The sequence below is a fragment of the Vigna unguiculata genome, chromosome 3, assembly GCF_004118075.2.
Source record: "Vigna unguiculata cultivar IT97K-499-35 chromosome 3, ASM411807v1, whole genome shotgun sequence".
Lineage (NCBI taxonomy): Eukaryota > Viridiplantae > Streptophyta > Magnoliopsida > Fabales > Fabaceae > Vigna > Vigna unguiculata.
The window spans coordinates 11,280,980-11,303,095 of NC_040281.1; the positions used below are offsets into that span (position 1 = coordinate 11,280,980).

The following is a 22,116-nucleotide window of genomic DNA, read 5'->3' on the forward strand; positions in this document are numbered from 1 at the left end:
AATGCTCACATTAATATTTCCTCAATATTAAATATTAATACAATTATTAAATAGTATAAAGCATTATATATATTCTAAGTATCAATCAAATATAAAAGGCATTAAAAAATATGGTTGATTAGATCAGAAGAGGGTAATGAATACTTTTCAAAATAAGTTCCTAAAATTTAAAAGAAAATGGAAAAAGTCTCCTAAATATTTTGAAACATTTTCCGGGATTTTAATAGTTAAAAAACAATACCACAGTTAACTACAATGTGCATAATTATCGTCTAATGATTCAGTTAAATAACAATTGGGTGGTTACATGTAACTATGATTTACATATTCTTATAAAGATGGAGGAAAAAGCTTTTATGATCGAATTCAGTCGAGTTGGTCTAGTCGAAATTTATCTGAGTCGATGTAGTCAAAATTTGTTTGAGTTATCCGGTCAAAATTTTGTTGTGTCAGTCCTGATCCAAATTTAGTTTTATTTGACTAGATTAGTTTCGGACGAAATTCGGCCATTTTGGCTGTGTCGGTCATGACCGAAATTTGGCCTATTCAGCCGAGCCTATTCTGGTCGAAATTCGGTGGAATTTAGTCAAGTTAGTCCCGACCAAAATTTAGTCGAGTCTGACCTAGCTGAAATATAGTCGTATTTGACCGAGTCAATCGTAGATGAAATCTGGTTGTATTTAGCTAAGTCGACCTCGACCAACGTATACAGTTGTGTAAACCCTGACCGAAATTTGATCGAGTAGGCCTTGACCCAAATGTGGCCATATTTGGCTAAGTCAGCTCTGGCCAAAATTTGGTTGTATTAGGCGAAATCGACCCCAGCCGAAACTCGGCCGAATCCAATCAAGTCAATCTTGATCAAAAATTTGCCAAGTCGGCTCTAACCCAAATTTGGTCGTATTCGGCCATATCATCCTGGCCGTAATGAGGTTGTATGTGGCCCAATTTTACCGTGTCAGTCCTAGGGATGACAAAAATACCCGCGCCCGCGGATAAAATCCGCGACGGATAATTACTACCCACAGGTATTTATTATCTACGGGTAGCGGGTATTTTAATACCCGCTTATAAACGGGTTGGGTACGAGTATCATACTATCCGTACCCGTGGGTACCCGTAACCCGCAAGTACCCGTTACCCGCGGGTACCCGTTACTCGCAAAAAATTAAAATTAAAATTTAAGTTACATTTTATTAAGTTAAATTTAATTAAAATTAAAATTAAAAGTATATTTTATTATGTCAAATTTAATTATAATTATAATTTAATTTAATTTATATTTAATTTTTATAATTTTATATTAAAAAATTTGTAAAATATATATTTTTTAAAATATTTGCGGATATCGGGTATCCACGAGTATCCGCAGGTTTTAAAAATATCCGCGTGTATTTTTTAAGCAGATACCCGGTGGGTAAATGGGCGGGTAGCGAGCGGGGTTTTTTTTTGCGGGTCGGGTTGCGGGTAGGCACTATTTGTGCCCGACCCGACCCGTTGCCATTCTTAGTCAATCCTAACTGAAATTTGTACATATTTAGTCAAGTCGGCACGACCAAAATTCGTTTGAATTTGGCCGAGTTGGCCTCAGCCAAAATTTGGCCAAATTCAACCAAGTCGGCCTCGACCAAAATTCGATCGAGTTGGTCCTGACAAAAAATCTGCCAAATTCGATGGTGTCAACACATAAGGACACAGGCTTTAGAAAATTCAATTTAAATTTCTTTTGTAAAACATAGATTCGAAATTTTGAATTTAATCCAAATATTTGGATATGGATTTAAATCTTGATCTAAATATTTAATCTGAATTTTAAACAGATCAAAACTAGTTCGATTGAAAAAAAAAGGATTTTGATTGAAAATCTGATCCAATTATTTGGATCTAAAATAGATGTAGATTAAGTCATTAAAAATCCAATTCATGATCACATGGTAAACGAGGATTAAGTTGTGTTTACATTGGTTTATTTTTATTGATTAAGTTGTGTTTGCTGAAGTTTTATTATTTTTGTCATTTTATTGTTTGTGTTGGATGTCATCCTCAAATCTTTTGCAAATTAATATACTTTGTAATAATTTAAAATATATATTTTTCATTTGGATAGTTAATCATCTTGTGTCCTATGTAATGAATGTTATTGGATTAGGTAGACGTTAAATTTGTGCATTTTTAATATTATCTCCTTTAATGATGGGTGTTTTGGTAAAAATGTTTGTTTTATTTGTATTGGTAAATATATTTTTGTACGTTAGAATATATAAATTTTACCTTAAAATATATGAATAGATATAAATATTATGTTATAATACTATACATTAAATTAAATTAAATTAAAGTTAAATTATGTTAACTAATATGAGAAAGCATGTGCTTGTTATTTGTTGCCCTTATAATGTGGTTCCACATTTTTTATTATAAAAGGCATGCATCAGTATGCTCCCCTTCGCATCTATCACTGTTTCATTCTCCTTCATTTTTTTTCGTTAAAGCTTTTCTTTCTCTTCTTTTCAATCCTACCTCAAGGGATACAAAGTTCAAAGTTCAAAGTTCGTACCTGCTTTTACAAGGTACTCATGTTTCTCATTCCATTGCTTCACTCTCTGATGAATGTTCAAAGTGAATACCGATTCACAATCACATCTTTCGATTTTGCGAATTTCTAAGTTTCTTCAAATCTGTCACTGGGTGCGCACATCCTTTTCTTTACCTGGAGGGAAAGAAGAAAGAAAATTTGACAAAAACCAAAGATGAGACGAAAGAATAAGAAATGTGAATCATGTTGCTATTGTAATTTCTAAAGATCACATTTATACACGTTCTAGATCACTAACGTTATGTTAATCAGGGATTCAAGACCTAAAATCAAACATGCTATAAGGTATAATCATCGTGTTATTCTCTCTCTGGGAAAAAATGTAAAATTACATTATAATTTTGAATTTTAATTCTTATTTATAACTGTAGTTCCTTTTTCTTTTTTTTTTTAACTTTTATGTTTAAAAGTCTTTAATTTTGATCAGATATTTAATTTTACATGTGATCTTTAAAACATATAACTTTATAGGTTCGAGTGTGTATGTAATATGTAATAAATTTTATCATATATTATAATGATGGTTACCTTAGTATATGCTGACATGACATCAAAGTAATGTATGACTGATCTGGATTGGTTTTACACAGGTATTTGTGTGGAGCGTTGCATCAGCTGACACTACTTGAAAGCAGAAACCCGTGGTCGCAGCTATGTCTCCCCCCTCTAATAACGGTTCTGAAAGGTATTGAGCGATTAATTACCTAATTTTTAATGAGTAAGACAATGATATATGAACTTGGTTAAATCATGTTTTTATGGTACAATACTTTACTATTGGTGATTTTGAATCTGAAGTTTGGTCACCCTGCTTTGCTTTTGTATCAGTGCTGCTGAGGTTAATTGGGATGAACTTGGATTTAATTTAGTTACCACAGATTACATGTTTGTCATGAAATGTGCCAAAGGAGATAAGTTTTCAGAAGGATCGCTGCTTCCTTATGGCAACATTGAGATCAGTCCTTCTTCTGGGATATTAAATTATGGACAGGTTCTTATGCCACACAGCAATGCTTAATGATTTATCAGATTTTATCTATAATAAGCTTTGTGCAAAGAACTTGAAGCTAAGCCTCACAAATATGCAAACTTTGTGAGTCTTCAGGGAATCTTTGAGGGGCTTAAGGCATACAAAACTGAAGATGGGCGTATACTTTTATTTCGACCAGATGAGAATGGTCTACGCATGAAGAGAGGAGCAGATAGAATGTGTATGCCATCTCCATCTGTTGACCAGTTTGTCAATGCTGTGAAGCAGACAGTTCTTGCCAACAAACGATGGGTATTCATTCATTTCCTCATCTTGTTCATCTCTGTGATCCATGAAAAAGTTGAAAAACAAATTAAGCTTCAAATTTGAAACAGGTGCCTCCTCCAGGAAAAGGGTCACTATATCTTAGGCCCTTGCTCATTGGAACAGGACCACTCTTAGGTTTGGCACCAGCTCCTGAGTATACTTTTCTTATTTACTGTTCTCCAGTTGGCAGCTACCACAAGGTCACCTTTGGATTTCCACATGTTTTACGATACATGGAAAAAATTGTACTTGCAACTTGTTGAAATTTCATCTTCTTGATTAATTAATACAGGGTACACTGAACTTAAAAGTGGAGGATAAACTATATAGAGCAATATCTGGGAGTGGTGGAACTGGAGGGATCAAAAGTGTCACCAATTATGCCCCTGTAAGCATACACTACCGATTCATCTATAAAACATTTCCTCTTCCTTATGGTTGATAATTTTACTTATCCGAGATTAGAAGAAAAAGAAATTTGTCAATCAAAACTTTGTTCCTGAATTTATCGTTCTGTAAACCTTTTGATGAATGTAATACAAAGCACGGTTATACTTAGACTGCTAAGTCAAATAACAGATCATACTAAAACTTACCTCAGATTATAATTGTCCTCTTGATAAAGTATATTATCCTTATATGTTTTTGTGCCATAGGTTTATACTGCAATAACAGATGCAAAGGCCAATGGATTCTCCGATGTGTTGTTCTTGGACTCAGCAACAGGAAAACATATAGAGGAGGCATCATCATGCAATGTATTTGTTGTGAAGGTCTGAACATTATTTATGTGGGCATGCTATTAACAATTTTTATATCCAAACCATGTGACAGTCTGAACAAAATTTGTTTAATTTAATCCTATGAAGGGCAACACTATCTCCACTCCTTCATTAGATGGAACCATCCTGCCTGGTATCACACGAAAATCCATCATTGAAGTTGCCATTGATTTGGGTTATCAGGTATTAAATCAGTTTCGTTCAATTATTGGCACGTATATTGACTTGCTTCTAGAAAATATACCTACTATGTATGAGAAAATCTACCTTACCTATGTTTCTACAGACAAAAATGTTCTCAGTATTGTATGCTTAGTTACTTACAGAGAAGGGGCTTACTGAATTATGTTCAGGTCATGGAACGTGCCATATCAGTGGAGGAAATGCTAGTTGCTGACGAAATGTTCTGCACAGGAACTGCAGTGGTTGTTAACTCTGTTGCATCTGTTACCTATAAGGAAACCAGGTAAAAATTTCACTTCAGTTATTCTATTTCTTTTGTTTTCAATATACTACGTCAATTCAGATAATATTTACCCATTTTGTACACTTTTAAGTAGGATAAAATTATTTATTTTGTAATGATTATTTTCATACTTAATCTTATTCATTAATATGATGATTTTTCGGTAGATGTCAAGTATAAAAGTACTTTCTGCTATCTATGCATAAATTAAACTCAATTTTTTATATTAGTAAGTATCATAATTCAACTATTTATTTAAAATATCTTCTCTCTTATGTCTTTACCATTGACCAAATGCAGGAGGGATTACAAAACAGGGCCAGAAACATTGTCTGCAAAATTACGAAAAACACTGGTTGGAATTCAAACAGGGTGTCTTGAGGATACAAAGTCATGGACAGTCACAATCTCTTAATTGAAGATGACTTTTGTTTCATCCTAACAAGTTATCATTTGAAAGTCATTTTCCCTACATGTTCTGCATAATATGAAAAATTATACTTTTAGTTCTCTTAATTTAATAAAGGTTTTAAGTTCATCAACTGTGTAATTCTCTCTCTCTCACATTTATCTGTTCCTTATTAGTTGTTATTAGAAGACATTTTAGTTGTTATTAGAAGACATTTTAGTTGTTTATGTTTGAATTGAAGGAACGTTGAATGGGTTAAAATGAAATGGAGTGGACTGAAATGTAATATAATAAAAACATTATCATTGTTTATAAATCTCATATACTAAAATGCAGCATAAAGAATCCATCTCCTTCCTTTTAAACTGAAGCAAAAAGAAAGCAAATAAAGGTAAAATTCACTAGTTCATATTATATTTCATTTTTATTTCACCAATTCAAATAATAAAAGTGAACCGAGAAAGAAAAAACTAAAAAGAAAAAAAAAAAAAGTGAAGTGACAAGGAAGGCAATAAAACAGAGTTTTAATCTTCTCCGTCAACTTATTTTAGGTTAGTTCTTGACTTGAACGAAGTGAGAAATGAGTCTTCCAGTTCAAGTTGACCATGCCAATTTATATCATATAGTGTTAATATTAATAAAATGAAGGTTGATGACTACTTATTTATGTCATATGCTAATGTATTTTACTCATGTGTGTTGCTTCTTACACCCATCAAATTTCTTCTTCCACCCCATCAGTTTTCTGAAAAAAATTTCTATAATAGAAAGGGTAATCGTTTTTCGGAAAAAAAAAGACAAAATTGTTTATAGTGATCCAGAAAATAGATTCTCTAGGTGATAGAGTATAGGAAGCAGGGCTTTCCTCTATAGATAGAAGAACTAGTCATCCGTTTTCTGCCATGCACTAGGAGACATACAGAAACAAAACTAAAAACTTTATAATTTATTTTCAATGCGCCGTCTGTGGGGATCGAACCCACGACCACGTGGTTAAAAGCCACGCGCTCTACCACTGAGCTAAGACGGCTTATATTATTTTATCTTTTCAAGATGTTATTTAGTAATGGAATACAGAAGCTTGCCTTTATTACTTTTCATTCCTTTGATGGACACCATTATCATCTTAACCTGTATACCTGTATTCATATCATTCATTTGAAGGGTAATTTCAATTTTTATCTTTAAATACTATGATTATATAATTATGTGACACTTATATATTAACCCGAGTTTTTAATGAATAATTGTACTATTTTCTACAACATTATTTTGTATGACATTTTTATTTCGTTGAAACTATATGTATATTTCATGATGAATCTAATACGAATATTATATATATATATATATATATATATATATATATATATATATATATATATATATATATATATATATATATATATATATGCATGTGCGCAAATGTCAAGGTTTAAGGTCGTGTGATGTTTAAAATAAACTTAAAAAAATGAGGTATTTTATTTATAATTTATTTTCTGAATTTTTTTATGTAATATTATTTATTAAATTGTCATGATTAAGTTTTTTTTTTATTATTATTGTTTTCACTTATATGTATATTGTTATTATCTTGTTCATTTAAGAGTATACACCACTACTTTTTAATTCATTTTTCTTATCTATTTTTATAAATTTATTTATAGCTCATTCTTTGTGATATAATTGAAACATCAACTCTTTTCTTCTGGATTTTTGAACGACACGACTAATTCAAATTTTCTAGTTGACATATTCATATATTTTCATATGAAACAATACTACAAGAAAATCGGATATTATCTAGGAAAAATAATTTACGAAATATTTTTCGTAGATAATTTTTTTTTTATCTACGAAATATGATCGTAAATAACTTAAATGCTCGTAGGTAACAAATCATTAGATGACATACGAAACTTTCGTAGGAAGCATGACTTAATTTGATGGGAATCTTTTCTACGAAGTATTACTTACGAAACTCAGAGTAGATAACTAATATCATAAAAAAATAAATATAAAAATAATTTAAAAGAAACTTACCTACGGAAATATTTCGGGTGTAAAAATTAAATTATTTTTTATTAAAAACATACCTTTCGTAAGCTGCACACACATATTATGTAATATTATAGGTTTGAAGAAAAATTTTTCTAAAAGTTACAAACACCTACATACCACAATCCTCTCTCGAAACCTCGTCTTTGGCGTTCACTCCACACAAACTCGACTCCGGCGCTCACTCCACACAAACCCGACTCTGACGCTCACTCCAAACCTCCACACAAACTCGACTCTGATGCAGCAATGGAGTAGTAGCACACAACGTAGCAGCTTTCGTCTTCATACCAAGCAATGTAGCAGCAACAAATTTGCGCGTTCGCGGTCCAGCTCCTGCCACACCAAGACGATCACAAAACCCCTTTCACCATCCAAAAATTTGCGCACGGGAAGGAATCAGAAACCCTCGAAGAATTGGGAAAAAATCGTAAGTCGTGGTTTTAGGGTTTAACATTTTGGGATTGATGTTAGTGGCTAAACCATTGTTTCAATCGATTATGTGTTGGTTTATTTAGTTTTTTTTTTTTTTACTATGCTTTTTCCCTTGGCTCTACTGCTCCATTTCACTGCATTCTAGCACCTCATATTTTCGTTTCCCAGGTTGTTAGAGTAGAACATTGTGAAAGAGTTCATGTTAAAGTAGAACATTCAGTCATTTTGATTACTTCCCGTCTCACAAGACTTAGAATATGGGAGGTAGAGCATAGATTGTTTATTTAGAAATTAAGAAAAACTGGTTGGTGTAAGAGAAGTAATGAGTCATAAATAATTGTCTTAAATGAGAGTTTTAAATATTAAATACAATATAAATGAGTTGTTTAGATATGATAGTTTTCTTCAATCCTCCACCTTTTCATGTCACACCATTTTTTATGAACTTGTTAGAGATTTTGGAAAGTCAAACTTATAAAGAGCAATTAAAATGTATAGCTAGATTTGGTTTGTCTGGGAAAGAGTATATGCTGATGTTTAACCACTCTTACCATAATCATGTATGAATTTCAAGCAAGAAGTTATAGCTAGCCATATATGGAGGGTATGAAATATGATGTTATACTTAATTTATCTTAACTTAGCAAGAAAAAAATGATTAGGCAGTGGAGTGATTTAAACTCTTCATGTAGGTCAATGCTTGATCCTTTTTGGCATCTATATCTCCTTTCTTGGTGTGGTGTTTTTTATCGTGAAAGAAAATTGATGTTAGCACAATTTGAAGACATGGTGCAACAAAACCTGCATTAATAAAACAAATTGATCTCCAAGTTAAAAAATAAAATAAAATAATAATCCTGTTTGACCACAAAAATCAAACAAGAATGGTCAAAATAAATTTATTTTAAATAATTCATTAAAACCAAGTCAAATTTGTAAAACTTAATTAAACCAATGAAAAAAGAGGGCAAGTGTTGAATTTTAGTGAAGTTTGAGTAGGTGAATAATGTAGCCGTTGGGAACAAGAAATAAATATTTAATGGCGGCCGAATATAAGGGCATTTTCCACTCTCGTTCGTTTGCGTGTTTAACCTAAATAAATTTCTCCTCTCCAATTTCATTTTCTTTTATCCCAATATCAAGGACCCTACAAAGTCACCAACTTCTTTATTCTCATTATAAAAAGGTAAACAATGCTTTCATCTCTCTCTCACACACATATTTTACACATGCATTGAGAAATCACTTGCTGTAGCCGATCGCTGTTCTTCTGCTCAATTCGGTAATTTAACTCTTCGTTTTTAAATTCTCACATTTTCACTTAACTTTCACGCACCAACAAGAAGCTTTATAAGTTTTAATCAATCTTTCATACTATTATCTTTCGTCTTCCATAGGAAGCAGTTTATAATGTTTTACTATTATATTTGTTGTTATCAAAACAACTCTATTGCCCTTAATAATGATTAGTTTTAGCATACATTTTCTTTCTAGTTTTGTTTTTTAAGTAATCAGATTATTTTAAATCTATACATATATTTAAAGGATTTTTTTTCTCTCTATATATATTTTTTTCAATTAATTTTATCCTTTAAATAATCATTATTTTAAATGAAAATAATTAAATTTAAATTTATTTTAAATAATTAAAATAATCATTTTTTCCTTTTAAAAATCACTATTTATTTGAATTCAGATATTTTTTTAATTAAAGAATTATCTACAGTAAAAAGTAATAGAGAGACATGTGCCTAAGGTTCCAATAGTAGTTTTATTAGTATGGTTAAGCATGCTATTTTCAGGAAAAGAAAAATAATTGCGGAATCAAAATCTAGTGCAGAAGTTTGATACATATCATGTCAAACAAAAAGGATTTGTGACATTTTAATATCAAAATAATTGCGAAAACAAAAACTAGTGAAGTCTTATACAATCATGTCAAACAAAACTAAAGGGGGGGTCTTGATGTAAACTATATTACAACTTCTGGAAAATTGGAGAAGTTATTGCATAAAATATATATATATATACTTCTTTTTTTATCATTGGATACACAACTTCATTGCTTGCATCGACTTTTGCAGTCTCTGCTTTGCAGGAAAACCCCAGTTCACAACTATGACTCTCCATTCTGTTTCAGGGAACTCTGAACCAAATTCAGAAAGGTACAATATAACATAAAATTCTCCATCAGTTCAGAACTAAAAAGTCCAAGACAACTTGCTTTAGACATAAACATTCTTTTTCTCTGTCTTTGTATGATAATATTCCTCATTCTAACCCCTTAACTTTTTTGTTTGAAAAAGCGGTGTTGATGTTGAAAACTGCGCTGACATAAACTGGGATGAGCTTGGATTCAGTCCAGTTCCGACAGATTTCATGTATGTCATGAAATGTGCAAAAGGGGACAACTTTTCTGAAGGATCCCTCGTTCCCTTTGGAAACATAGAGATCAACCCTTTTGCCACGATAATAAACTATGGACAGGTTAAAACAACACTGTACCTGGTTCAATTCATGAGCTTCTATGAATCAATCATACAATGTTTGCACAAATCACAGATGAAATTCTAGCTCAAGCCTCACACATTAGTGTAACTTTTCTTCAGGGAATCTTTGAGGGGCTAAAGGCATATAGAACTGAAGATGGGCACATAAATCTGTTTAGACCAGAAGAGAATGCCCAACGAATGAAGATAGGGGCAGACAGATTCTGCATGCCATCCCCATCCGTTGATCAGTTCGTTAATGCTGTAAAACAGACAGCTCTTGCAAACAAACGTTGGGTAATAATTTCTTCCTATTTATCTCCAAAGTTTAAAGTTTTTGTCTTTTCCATGTAAGAAGTTGAAAAAATCTTCAAATATGAAACAGGTGCCTCCACTAGGGAAAGGGTCATTGTATATCAGGCCATTGCTCATGGGAACAGGAGCTTCTTTAAACCTGGCTCCTGCACCAGAGTACACTCTACTTATTTATTGTGCTCCTGTCACTAACTACCATAAGGCATGTTATAAAGAATCCATTTTACTACAGAGAAAATATTTAATGAAATTTCATATCAAGACAAAATTTCAATTTTGACAGGGTGCACTAAACTTGAAAGTGGAGAGTAAGTTCTATCGAGCAATATCTGGAACCGGTGGAACCGGAGGGATCAAGAGTATTACCAACTATGCCCCTGTAATTATATCAATACCCTTGTACCACTTTTCTCTAATTTTCGTTTTCGTTTTACTTAGTTTTGGAATTGGGGTACTTAACTGCATGTAGAAGAAATCTAATCAACAAAAACTGTTGTGTCTCAAAAGTTTGAACTCTAGAATTTCATCATTCTGCAAAGTTTATTGAATAGTTCAATTTTAGTTAAAGCGGGTCCATTTTTCTTATATATGCTGCTGGTAATACAAGAAATTAATGCACACACAGTAGGTCAGACAAAATCATAGAGCATATTATAATCCCTTAAATGAATTTCGCTCTTCGTTGACTGTGTATATCGCATTGTAGGTTTATGCTGCAGCAACTGCAGCGAAAGCTGATGGATTCTCTGATGTCTTGTTCTTGGACTCAGCAACTGGAAAAAACATAGAAGAGGTTTCTGCATGCAATGTGTTTGTTGTGAAGGTACACCAACAACATTACTTTCATATTCCCGAATAGATTGTTATCATGACACAGAATGAACAACAAACATATTAAGATTGAAGAAAACAACAACATATTAAGATAGCCCAATTTGATCTTTATTTGTACTTCACATTTTCCTTTTCATGTTGTGAAGGGTAATAGTATCTGCACTCCGGAAACAAATGGAGCCATCCTGCCTGGGATCACACGAAAATCCATCATTGAAATTGCCTTGGATTTGGGTTATCAGGTATTAATTTTTAGTAAGCTTTGAAATGCAAAATAAATAGTTCATCTTTATGGAGAATGTTGGATAATGCACCCTATTAATGATTTCGCAATATTTGTTTGGTTGCTAAGAATACGAATACTTGAATTATGTTTCAGGTCATAGAACGTGCCGTATCATTGAAGGAGATGCTAGAGGCTGATGAAGTGTTCTGCACAGGAACTGCAGTTGTTGTCAACTCTGTTTCATCTGTAACCTACAAGGAAACAAGGTAAACTTTTTCGATGCTGATCATTAATGCTCACTAAATTTTATTTGTTGTTTGCACGTGTGAGATTAAAAACAGTGTTAAAAGAATGTTTGATTTTTTCCGTAGGAATTTGGTTATTGGTCCGTTATCTTTCCTAATATTCTTGAAAGTTTCCAACAACTGATGATTATTGTACTAGTGAATTACTGATAATACTGATAATGCAGAGCTGAATACAAAACAGGAGCAGAAACATTGTCCCAAAAACTGCGGAAAACACTAGTTGGAATTCAAACTGGGTCTATTGAAGACACAAGGGGCTGGACAGTTCGAATAGATTGATCAATTTGCACAACATCTCCTATGGCTTGACTCGGATTTTAAGTTGGGTTATCATATTATACTTCCATCTTTTACTCTACGCCTACTCAACACCAGTAAAACTATACTTGGATAGGTATAAGAAAGTTGAAAGATGTACCTATAGAATTTTCCTTTATAAGTTATGCAGATATGCACGAAACTAGCCTCACTTTTATTTTAGTTTTTGCTTTTACGATGTCAATTGAGTTTTTTTTTTTTTTCTTTCCTTCCCCTCTTCCAACACGATGGTGACTGGGATATGTTATTAGGATTTCATATTTTTTTAAACAAAAACATTTTGAAAATAATTCAAAAGAATAACTATCTTGTACCATATAATATAATAACTTCATAAAAATAATTTAAAAAATTCGGTCATACTTCATGTTTTTGTTAGGCTTCTTTTAACTTTGGGAACATTCCAACTAACGGTATTAGTTTTGCTCGCCGTAGTTGCACGTCAATTTGCCTTTTTCTGTGTATTTACGCTTTGAAGTGTGTGTATATATAATCTTAAATCTTAAAAATGGCTTTTCCAGTTTTCTAGAAGCATTCATTAACGCAGAAGACATCTAAACAGAAAATATTGAAGGCATGACTGGACAGTGTATTCATCTCATTGATCCTCAAAAATAACTTTTTGTTACACATAAGAAAAGAAAAAATGCAATATACTAATGATAATAGCATGCCAGCCAACCAAAAGATGAAGAAGTTAAAGACAATCGTTATTAACAATCTCACTCTCTTTTTCTAACAAGTATAGATAAATAACTACTTTCAACTTTCTACCCTTGAAACTTACTATTCAAAAGCTGTATGAACAAATCATTCCAGGTATCTGTAATTCCAGGTAAGCACCAGTGCATGCAATCATCATGTTTTTTCCCTCCAGCTGAAGCAGGGTGTGCATCAGCCCTGAACTCACTCATGTGAGTGATGTCCAAAATAATGAAATCAGAGCCCTTGAGAGCCTTATAGAGGTGATCATTCACCAGTCGAGTCTCCACATTTGTCCCGTTATTCTTCACGGAGAAAAGTTCTTCTACCTAAAAGAGCAGCAGCAAAACTTCCAAGGTCATCTTACTAGTAATAATTTTGCATGAAATTATCACACTGGCAAGAAGAACAACATCACACTTATGTCACTTGTTGGATTACTGTTCTAGTAAAAACATGCTTAAAAAGATAATTGACTAAATCAACCACCTGCTCTATCGACAAAGGTCTATCCCTTAGACAGGAACCACCCTGATCCCAATCTCCTCCTTCAAAGTGTCTGGGTGATTGAGTACGAAAAAATTTGACTGCACCTGGCCGTGCATTTTTCTCCACATACTTGATCTGCAAACAAACCACTTTCGTGTTAAAATATGCTGATCAATCACATACCCACTTAAACTAGGTGTAATTTCTCGTAAGTGGATTGGTGAAAGTATTAGGGATCAGACCAATATAGAAAATCTTCTAAAAGCATCTTAATCATGATCAGTTTGACAACTCAATCCTTAATACTTCGTCCATATTATGAAACTCAGACCCATAGATTGATGGGAAAAAGCATTATGTTATGAGTTCAGAATGTACATAATTGTTTCATACTTATTATCAGTTAGAGCCATAAATTACAAAAGTTCCTATTTCCTACCACTGCCACTACCATTATAGAGTAATAGAAAGTAAAGACATTACCATGTGCTCCAAAACCATATCTAGGCCTTGATCTGGACGTAATGGAGGGATTACCGGCTCGCCATTCTTGAAGAAAAGCATTGGGGACTTCCCAGGGTCAAATTTTGAAGGGGCCCACCACCTGTTTACACAAACCAGATAAAAAGTTAATATCCTCTCGTATACTTCCAAAGAACAGTAATAGCATCAGCTTATACAAATGAAAGTGAGGAGTAAGCAGTAAAAAACATAAAACTCAAAAGGCATTCTTCAATTGTTGAATTACCAGCGACAACTACGGAATCAGCTCAACCCAAACAAAAGAAAATAACAACCAAGCAGATACATTGCTTAAAAGAAACCAGATAAAAGTCATGGGCACTGATGAAACCAGATAATAAAACTGACACGGATACAGCACACACAAGAAGACATTCCAATGTAACAAGACAAAATCATAGACAAAAACATACTTCGCTCACACTCATTATTTTCAAATATCAAATAACGAATGGGAAAGCAGCTACAAATTGCAATATATGGCCCATTTACAGAAAGAGACTATAGAAACAGTCTAGTATTACCAGTGTCCCGTGTTAAAAATTAAAATATCGTGGAAACTCAAAGCCTTTGCCCACGTGCTGTCTGGAACATCAACATCAACTCTATATCCGTCTCTGAATCCAAGAGTTTCTAATGCACCACCTTTATCACTAGCGGACCAGCTGCATCAAACAGAAGAACAACATCAATAATAGTTAACAATGTTCAACAACTAGAACCATATAAGGTGAATTCAGAAGTGTTTTTTAACAACTTATTTGAATTTATCTTATGAACATCATGAAAATGTTCATGTGTTCATTTTAGCTTGTTTCAATAATCTCTTCAGACTAACTAGCGAAGACAACTTATATATGAAAATAATTTAACTCCATTTTGTCTTCAATTAAAAAAAAAAAATTAACAGTCTACAATGGTCTTTTGTTACGAATAATGAAAGCAATGAGGTTAGAACCTAAGATAGCGGGGACATCTCCCCTGGGCTAGGAGCAAACCATCCGAACAAAGTTAACATCAGACTCAACCCAAAACAACCTTAAAGCATCATGTTTGGAGATTTTTCTCACTTATATGTTTCTCAACTTTTCAATTTCTACCTAATGTGAAACACTTAACATTTACAGTCGAACACTTGACACTAATTATATAACAGGACACAAGATAACATAAACAATACATCTGAAAAAATAGTAACAAATTGAAAATCCTAGAATCTGTACATAAACATTTATACATCACATGAAGACTGTGCAATCCATGTCCATGGCCTAATACACAAGACCTTTTGAAACAAGACCCAGCAGAAAACAGGCGTGGAAAACAGGAGAGGAGATAGTAGTGAATGAGAAAAACGCAAGCTTACCTACCATAACGAGCGAGAAGATTGGTACGGTGATAGGCGATGGTGAGATTGTAAGCGAGGAAGGTGAATCCGCGGTCAGCCCCAGCGGGGCGCCACTTCTTGACTTGTCCCTCGGAGGCACTCTTGAGAGCGCAGAAGAGAGACACAAACATGTTCCTGTTGAGCGAGTCCCCGACAAACCCTGCACTGCTGAACACCCATTATTGACAACCCCAAACAAAAAGAAGAGAGAGAAGGTGAGAAAGAGTACCAATGGCGGTGTGTGTGTGAGCGCGGAGGAAGTTAAGGGGATGGAATTGGGGGAGATCGCAGTGGCGGGGCTGCCAGCGCCAGGTGGGGAGAAGAGCGGCGTTGGATTTGTTGGCCGAGAGGCAGTTCCAGCCCTTGAAGATCTCCTTGCAGGTGTGGTCGTAGGTTGGAATTCTGGGAGGATGAGTGATCCATTTTCCGTCGGAGAAATTGCAGGAAGCTAGGGTGTGTTTGTGGAAGGTGGGAAGAGAGTTGGTTATGGAAGGGGAGGAAGTGGTTCTGAACTGGGAGAGAAGGAGGAAGATGGAAGTGAAGCAGAGAAGAGAGAGAAGAGGAAAGAGAGGAACTTTCTTCTTGGGGCTCTGCGAGTAAGCTTCTCTTGTGGCCATTCCCATGCCAGATGAGTTAACCTCGTTCATCCTTCTGCATCTCTCGCTTTTTCTTCTTTCTTCTCTCCAACTTTTGCACTTGTTTAATTTCCTTCCCACACTTCTTCTTTCGTAATCCTGTTTTTTGCGCATACACTTCTACACATTCTCATGAACCAAACTTATGTATCCACAAGACATTATTAAATTTTAGGTTTACCTAAATTTTAATTACAACATATTTTTAATTCAATTCTTTGTTAAAATTTATTTTATTGAGTATTTATTTGTATGAGTATTCTATCATTTAATCTTTAACTTAATGACATAATATAATTGTATGTTTCTTTTTTTTCTTTAATATTCTTTTTACTTATTGTTTAAATCACTTTTTCAAGTAAAAACAAATTGATAATCAAATTAAAAAAATTGAAAAAAAAATACTCATAATTAGATTTTCAGGTGAGATCTTAAAATAAGTTTAATATAGAAAACAGTGTGATACCTGAATATTAAAGTTAGTTATTTTTTGTAGTTGCAATAATATATATATATCAAAATACAAGCAAAAAAAATTAAACGTCTAGGATATAAATATTTAGTAAATTTACTTGAAGTTAACATTTGATTCATGATTAAAATCACCTTGATATACATGGTGGTTTTCACATATAATCAACACAATTCTTTACACATAATTACTTAAGTATTATGCAAAGATCTGGATTAATTTTTCATCACATGGTACATTTATCTAAATCATCAATGAAGTATAAATATTTTATTTTGGTAATAGTTTCAGTGTCCAATATTTACATCATAGGTATACACAATGTATAACTAGTATTTACATTATATGCATGCACAACAATATAACTTGCCTAAAAAATATTACTCAACAACTATAGCTCATTCCATAACTTCGTAAATTTTCACTACAAAAATTAATTAAAATCCTATAATATAACATCTATAAACATATTTATATAAATGTTGGAACAAATGAAACCCTTATACAACATAACTATTTAAAACATAGGAATAAATTATAAAAGTTAAGTTTTTTTTTAAGAATCTATTAAGTTTTCAATTGAGAGAGTCGAGAATTTGAGAAAAAACGGAATTGACTACATGTTCTTCTTCTAATATGAAATGTTTATTGTTTTCTAGACCCACTACGAGGATTTTGGAAGATGATTGATCATGCAAACTTTTATATTTATATCCTTTACATTTAACTTATAGTAGCTATCAGTTTCCAAATAATTATATTTATATAAATTTACTAGGATAAAACTTGTCATTTCAATATTTTAAGATTGATTATAAGAATTTTCTTTTATCATACTTATTTTCATGCATTTAAATTAATCATTCATATTCATTTTCCTTTTTTAAGTTATTGAAGTTTCAAAAGTTTCTTCTTATAAAAGGACACAAATGTAGTGTGTATGCATAACTTTAAGTCCTCCAAAGAGACCATATAAAGCCTCTTGTTTTCTAATGTCCATAGGAGTTGTTTCATCCAATCATGACATAGTACTCAAAATCTAAGGAAGTTAATTTGATGTGTTGGTCATAGTGTATATCATATATGCACTAACAATTTAATCTACTTTAGTATACTTTTCCAAATATATAGTTGCATATGATTTTGGGATCTTAGAGTTTGGCTTGTTCACTTTGTAAGCATAAGACCTGCAGAAAATAAGATTAAATCTCTAATCAAGAGAAATAGTTGGATTGGTTCTTTGAAATCGTTTTAGCTATCAATATATTCTTTTGAAAATATGTCTTCAAACATTTGAGGGAGAGGGAGAGGATGAGTTTGGGTGAATTTGAAAGTGAATGGTGTGTTGTTTTTTTAAGAGATTTAAAGGTGATTAGGAGTGAATTTAGTAGTAAAGTTTGTGAGAGTTATGCAAAACTAATTAAGGATCTTTAAGAGTTATGATTCTCACTCGATAAAACATAATAGAGCACTATCCATGGGAGATCCTATGAATATGCGTTCTTCAAATTTGTAATCTTGTGTGCTCTTCAATCACCGTTTCCCAATCTATCTCTTTGTCTTTCTTTCTCTTCTCACACGTTCTTGATGGGTTACTGTGAAAAGAACCTTATGGCCAGAGACAGAACCCCAATTCCTTTTTATAAACCAACGTTCATCAAGTTGGTTTTTTATTTTATCTTTATCCTTATTTTATTTTATTATCACTTTCCATAATAATAACCAATAAGTCTTTATATTTTTATTAAATCACAATTAGGCCCATCATAATATTTCAAATGAGTCACTAATAGAATTAATTCGTCAATTAATTCTAACATTCTCCCACTTGACTCATATGATGTCATAACATTATGTGATTTAATACATAAACATAATGCGCAATAAAAGACCTTGCATAAATTGGTTCCATCATTATTCATAATTAAAGATACAGAAATAATAAGAGTCATGACGGTCACACATCATTTGATCGACATGATCCCTTCCATGTACTACTATATCATCCATTTCTCCTTAATATGACCTTAAAAATGAGAAGTCAATAATGGGTTCAAACATAATGTCATTTTAGTAAGCAATAACATAACATAATTTGTTTTCTTCATCATAATTTGCATGCATAAACATAAAGAAGAAAATACAAATTTCAGAAATTTATACATCAGGGAGCTCAGAGTGTCACATAAACATTCAAAACATTAACATTCAACATTCACTAGTAGACATAATGCCCATATTCTTTACATGACCATCATACAATTTCAGCGGTAACCCTTTTGTTAAAGAGTCAGCAATCATAAGATTTGTGCTAATATGTTCTATTGACACTTTACGTTTTTGAACTTCTTCTTTAACAGCAAAGTATTTCAACTCCATATGTTTAGCACCTTTAGAATACTTGTGGTTTTTAGAAAAGAAGACTGTTGTAGAATTATCACAATAAATTTTCAGCGGCTTGGAAATACTGTCGACTACTCCAAGTCCTGAAATAAAGTTCCGCAACCAATTAGCTTGAATTGTGGCCTCAAAGCATGCCACAAATTCAGCTTCCATGGTGGATGCAACAATGACAGACTGTTTCGCACTTTTCCATGAAATCACACCTCCGGCTAAAAGATACACATAACCAAATGTAGACTTTCTTGTATCCACACAGCCAGCAAAGTCTGAATCTGTATAACCTATCACCTCAAGATAATCAGATTTTCTATAAGTAAGCATGTGATTCTTTGTTCCTTGTAGGTATCTTAAAACTTTCTTTGCAGCTTTCCAATGCTCCAGACCTGGATTACTTTGGTATCTACAAGCATACCAACTGCAAAGCTAATATCTGGTCTCGTACAGGTTTGAGCATACATCAAACTCCCAACAACATATGCATAAGGGATATTTTCCATCTGTTTCCGTTCCAAATCATTCTTTGGACATTGCATGAGACTAAACTTGTCTCATTTCTGTATTGGAACATGAGATGCTGAACATTTTTCCATTCTGAATCTCTCTAAAACTTTATTAATATATGCATTCTGAGACAAACCTAATAGTCCTTGTGATCTGTCACGGAATATTTCTATTCCTATCACATAGTATGCCTCACCCATATCTTTCATTTCAAAGTTATTAGAGAGAAATCTCTTAGTCTCACTTAATAGACCAAGATCATTAGTCGCAAGCAAGATATCATAAACATACAGAATTAGAAATATAAACTTACTCCCACTGACCTTCAGATATATACACCGATCAATGGTGTTTTCCTTAAATCCAAAGGACACAATAGTATCATTGAACTTAAGATACCATTGCCGAGAAGCTTGTTTAAGTCCATATATCGATCTCTTAAGTTTACACACCATGTGCTCCTTTCCTTCTTCAGCGAACCCCCCCGGTTGGTCCATATAGACATCCTCTTCTAAATCCCCATTCAGAAAAGCAGTTTTAACATTCATTTGATGTAACTCAAGATCATAATGAGCTACTAATGTCATGATAATTCTAAAAGAATCTTTCTTAGAAACAGGCGAAAATGTTTCCTTATAGTTAATGTCATCCTTCTGAGTAAAACCTTTAGCAACAAGACAGGCCTTGTAACGTTCAATATTGCCTTGAGAGTCACGCTTAGTCTTAAAAACCCATTTACACCCAACTCTCTTGCATGCTACTGGCAATTCCACAAGGTCCCATACATCATTATGTGCCATTGATTTAAGCTAATCTTTCATGGCATCTGACCACTTATCAGAATTATCACCATTAATGGCTTCTGAAAAAGAAATTGGATCATTATCAATACTTAAGTCATTTTCTGACTCTTGTAGATAAACCACATAGTTATTCGAAATTGCAGACTTTCTATCTCTTGTGGTTGTTCTACTATTGGTTCATTGTTAACCTCGGGATCATTAATTTGTTGTTCTTCTTGATTGTTGTGAGTTTCTACAACATGTGGAACAACAACTCTTGATAAAGAAGTACTAGTTATAGGAACTTGTACTCTAACTTCCTTAATCTCCACATTTCGTGAAGTTTCACTCCCACTGATTTCACCATTTTCAATGAACCGAGCATTTTCAGTTTCAATGATTCTTGTACTATGGGTAGGACAGTAAAACATATACCCTTTTGATTTTTCTGGATAACCAATGAAAAATCCACTGATTGTTCTTTCTTCTAGTTTCTTTTCTTGCGGATTGTATATTCTTACTTCTGCCTGATAACCCCAAACATGCAGGTGTCTCAAACTGGGTTTCCTATTCGTCCATAACTCAAAAGGAGTCTTTTGAACAGCTTTACTAGGAACCCTGTTCAACAAATACATGGCAGTCTTTAAAGCATACATCCACAATGATACAGGTAAACATAAATTACTTAACATACTCCTAACCATATCCATTAAGGTTCGATTACGCCTTTCTGATACACCATTTTGTTGTGGTGTGCCTGGCATTGTGTATTGAGCACAAATACCACGTTTCTCAAGGAACTTAGCGAATGGACCAGGGTGTTGTCCACTTTCATCATATCTTCCATAATACTCACCACCTCTATCAGACCTTACGATTTTCACCTTTCTGTCTACTTGCCTTTCCACTTCATTTATATAAACTTCCAAGGCATTTACTGACTGAGATTTCTCATGCAGTAGATAGACATGTCCATAACGCGAAAAATCATCAATAAAGGTGATGAAGTACTTCTCTTTATTGAAAGAATTTACATCAAACGGACCACATATATCGGTGTGTATGATTTCAAGAAGTTGAGTGTTTCTCGTGGCTCCTTTCTTTGTGTGTTTAGTTTGTTTGCCTTTAATACAATCCACACACACATTCAGATCAGTAAAATCTAAATCCGGAAGGATTTCATTCTTTACTAATCTTTGCATTCTTTCTTTGGAAATATGTCCCAAACGTTTATGCCACAAGTAAGCAGATCGTTCATCCACTAAACTACGTTTAGTGCCAACATTGTGATGCAAAGTCATAAGAGTGTCAGCATATAAATTATCCAAATTCAATTTATATAAACCATCATAAAGTGTACCAGATCCAATCATAAAAGTACGCTTAAACAAACTGAAACAACCATTCCCAAACTTAAAAGAATATCCAGCAATATCAAGCTTAGACAAAGAAATTAAATTCCTAATGATACTAGGTACATAAAAAGTATCCATAAGGTCTAAGTGATATCTAGTGTCAAGGATTAGACGATAAGTCCCGACCGCTTCCACTGGAACTTTCTCTTTATTGCCCATGAAGACAAACTTCTCATTTGGATTTATGGTTCGGGTTGTAAGAAATCCCTCATCACATTAGAACATGAGTCGTACATCCAGAATCAATCCACCACGTATTATGGGGAACTTCAGTT

General features: G+C 33.2%; 3 protein-coding genes and 1 non-coding gene across 10 annotated transcripts; 2 read left to right on the top strand and 2 right to left on the bottom strand.

Moving 5' to 3' along the window:
* The first annotated feature begins 2,458 nt into the window (after positions 1-2,458).
* Positions 2,459-5,679, top strand: LOC114179512 (branched-chain-amino-acid aminotransferase 2, chloroplastic-like). Of its 2 annotated transcripts, XM_028065872.1 has the most exons (11): positions 2,465-2,570; positions 2,849-2,881; positions 3,187-3,281; positions 3,425-3,587; positions 3,702-3,878; positions 3,962-4,093; positions 4,186-4,281; positions 4,550-4,666; positions 4,763-4,858; positions 5,029-5,141; positions 5,442-5,679. In XM_028065872.1, exons 3-11 carry the CDS (start codon positions 3,250-3,252, stop codon positions 5,554-5,556), a joined length of 1,041 nt encoding a protein of 346 aa, XP_027921673.1. In that variant the 5' UTR covers positions 2,465-2,570; positions 2,849-2,881; positions 3,187-3,249; the 3' UTR covers positions 5,557-5,679. The 2 variants fall into 2 exon arrangements, with proteins under 2 accessions (XP_027921672.1, XP_027921673.1); XM_028065871.1 differs by lacking the exon at positions 2,849-2,881 and having other exon boundaries at positions 2,459-2,570.
* An 829-nt stretch (positions 5,680-6,508) lies between these two features.
* On the bottom strand, positions 6,509-6,580 carry TRNAK-UUU. Its single transcript has one exon. It is a non-coding gene; the product is annotated as a tRNA-Lys (tRNA).
* A 1,119-nt stretch (positions 6,581-7,699) lies between these two features.
* On the top strand, positions 7,700-12,717 carry LOC114178551 (putative branched-chain-amino-acid aminotransferase 7). Of its 4 annotated transcripts, none has more exons than XM_028064532.1 (10): positions 7,700-8,038; positions 10,128-10,208; positions 10,350-10,530; positions 10,653-10,829; positions 10,918-11,049; positions 11,131-11,226; positions 11,554-11,670; positions 11,828-11,923; positions 12,061-12,173; positions 12,380-12,717. In XM_028064532.1, the coding sequence occupies exons 2-10, from the start codon at positions 10,162-10,164 to the stop codon at positions 12,492-12,494; spliced, it is 1,074 nt and encodes a 357-aa protein (XP_027920333.1). In that variant the 5' UTR covers positions 7,700-8,038; positions 10,128-10,161; the 3' UTR covers positions 12,495-12,717. The 4 variants fall into 4 exon arrangements, with proteins under 4 accessions (XP_027920333.1, XP_027920335.1, XP_027920334.1 ...); XM_028064534.1 differs by having other exon boundaries at positions 10,142-10,208; XM_028064533.1 differs by lacking the exon at positions 7,700-8,038 and adding an exon at positions 9,222-9,325.
* A 384-nt stretch (positions 12,718-13,101) lies between these two features.
* Positions 13,102-16,390, bottom strand: LOC114178550 (protein trichome birefringence-like 13). Of its 3 annotated transcripts, none has more exons than XM_028064529.1 (6): positions 15,863-16,390; positions 15,613-15,793; positions 14,771-14,911; positions 14,208-14,328; positions 13,725-13,859; positions 13,102-13,564 (listed from the first exon to the last, which is right to left on the bottom strand). In XM_028064529.1, exons 1-6 carry the CDS (start codon positions 16,380-16,382, stop codon positions 13,304-13,306), a joined length of 1,359 nt encoding a protein of 452 aa, XP_027920330.1. In that variant the 5' UTR covers positions 16,383-16,390; the 3' UTR covers positions 13,102-13,303. The 3 variants fall into 3 exon arrangements, with proteins under 3 accessions (XP_027920330.1, XP_027920331.1, XP_027920332.1); XM_028064530.1 differs by having other exon boundaries at positions 15,613-15,798; positions 15,863-15,979; XM_028064531.1 differs by having other exon boundaries at positions 15,613-15,768; positions 15,863-15,956.
* Between the last annotated feature and the right edge of the window lie 5,726 nt (positions 16,391-22,116).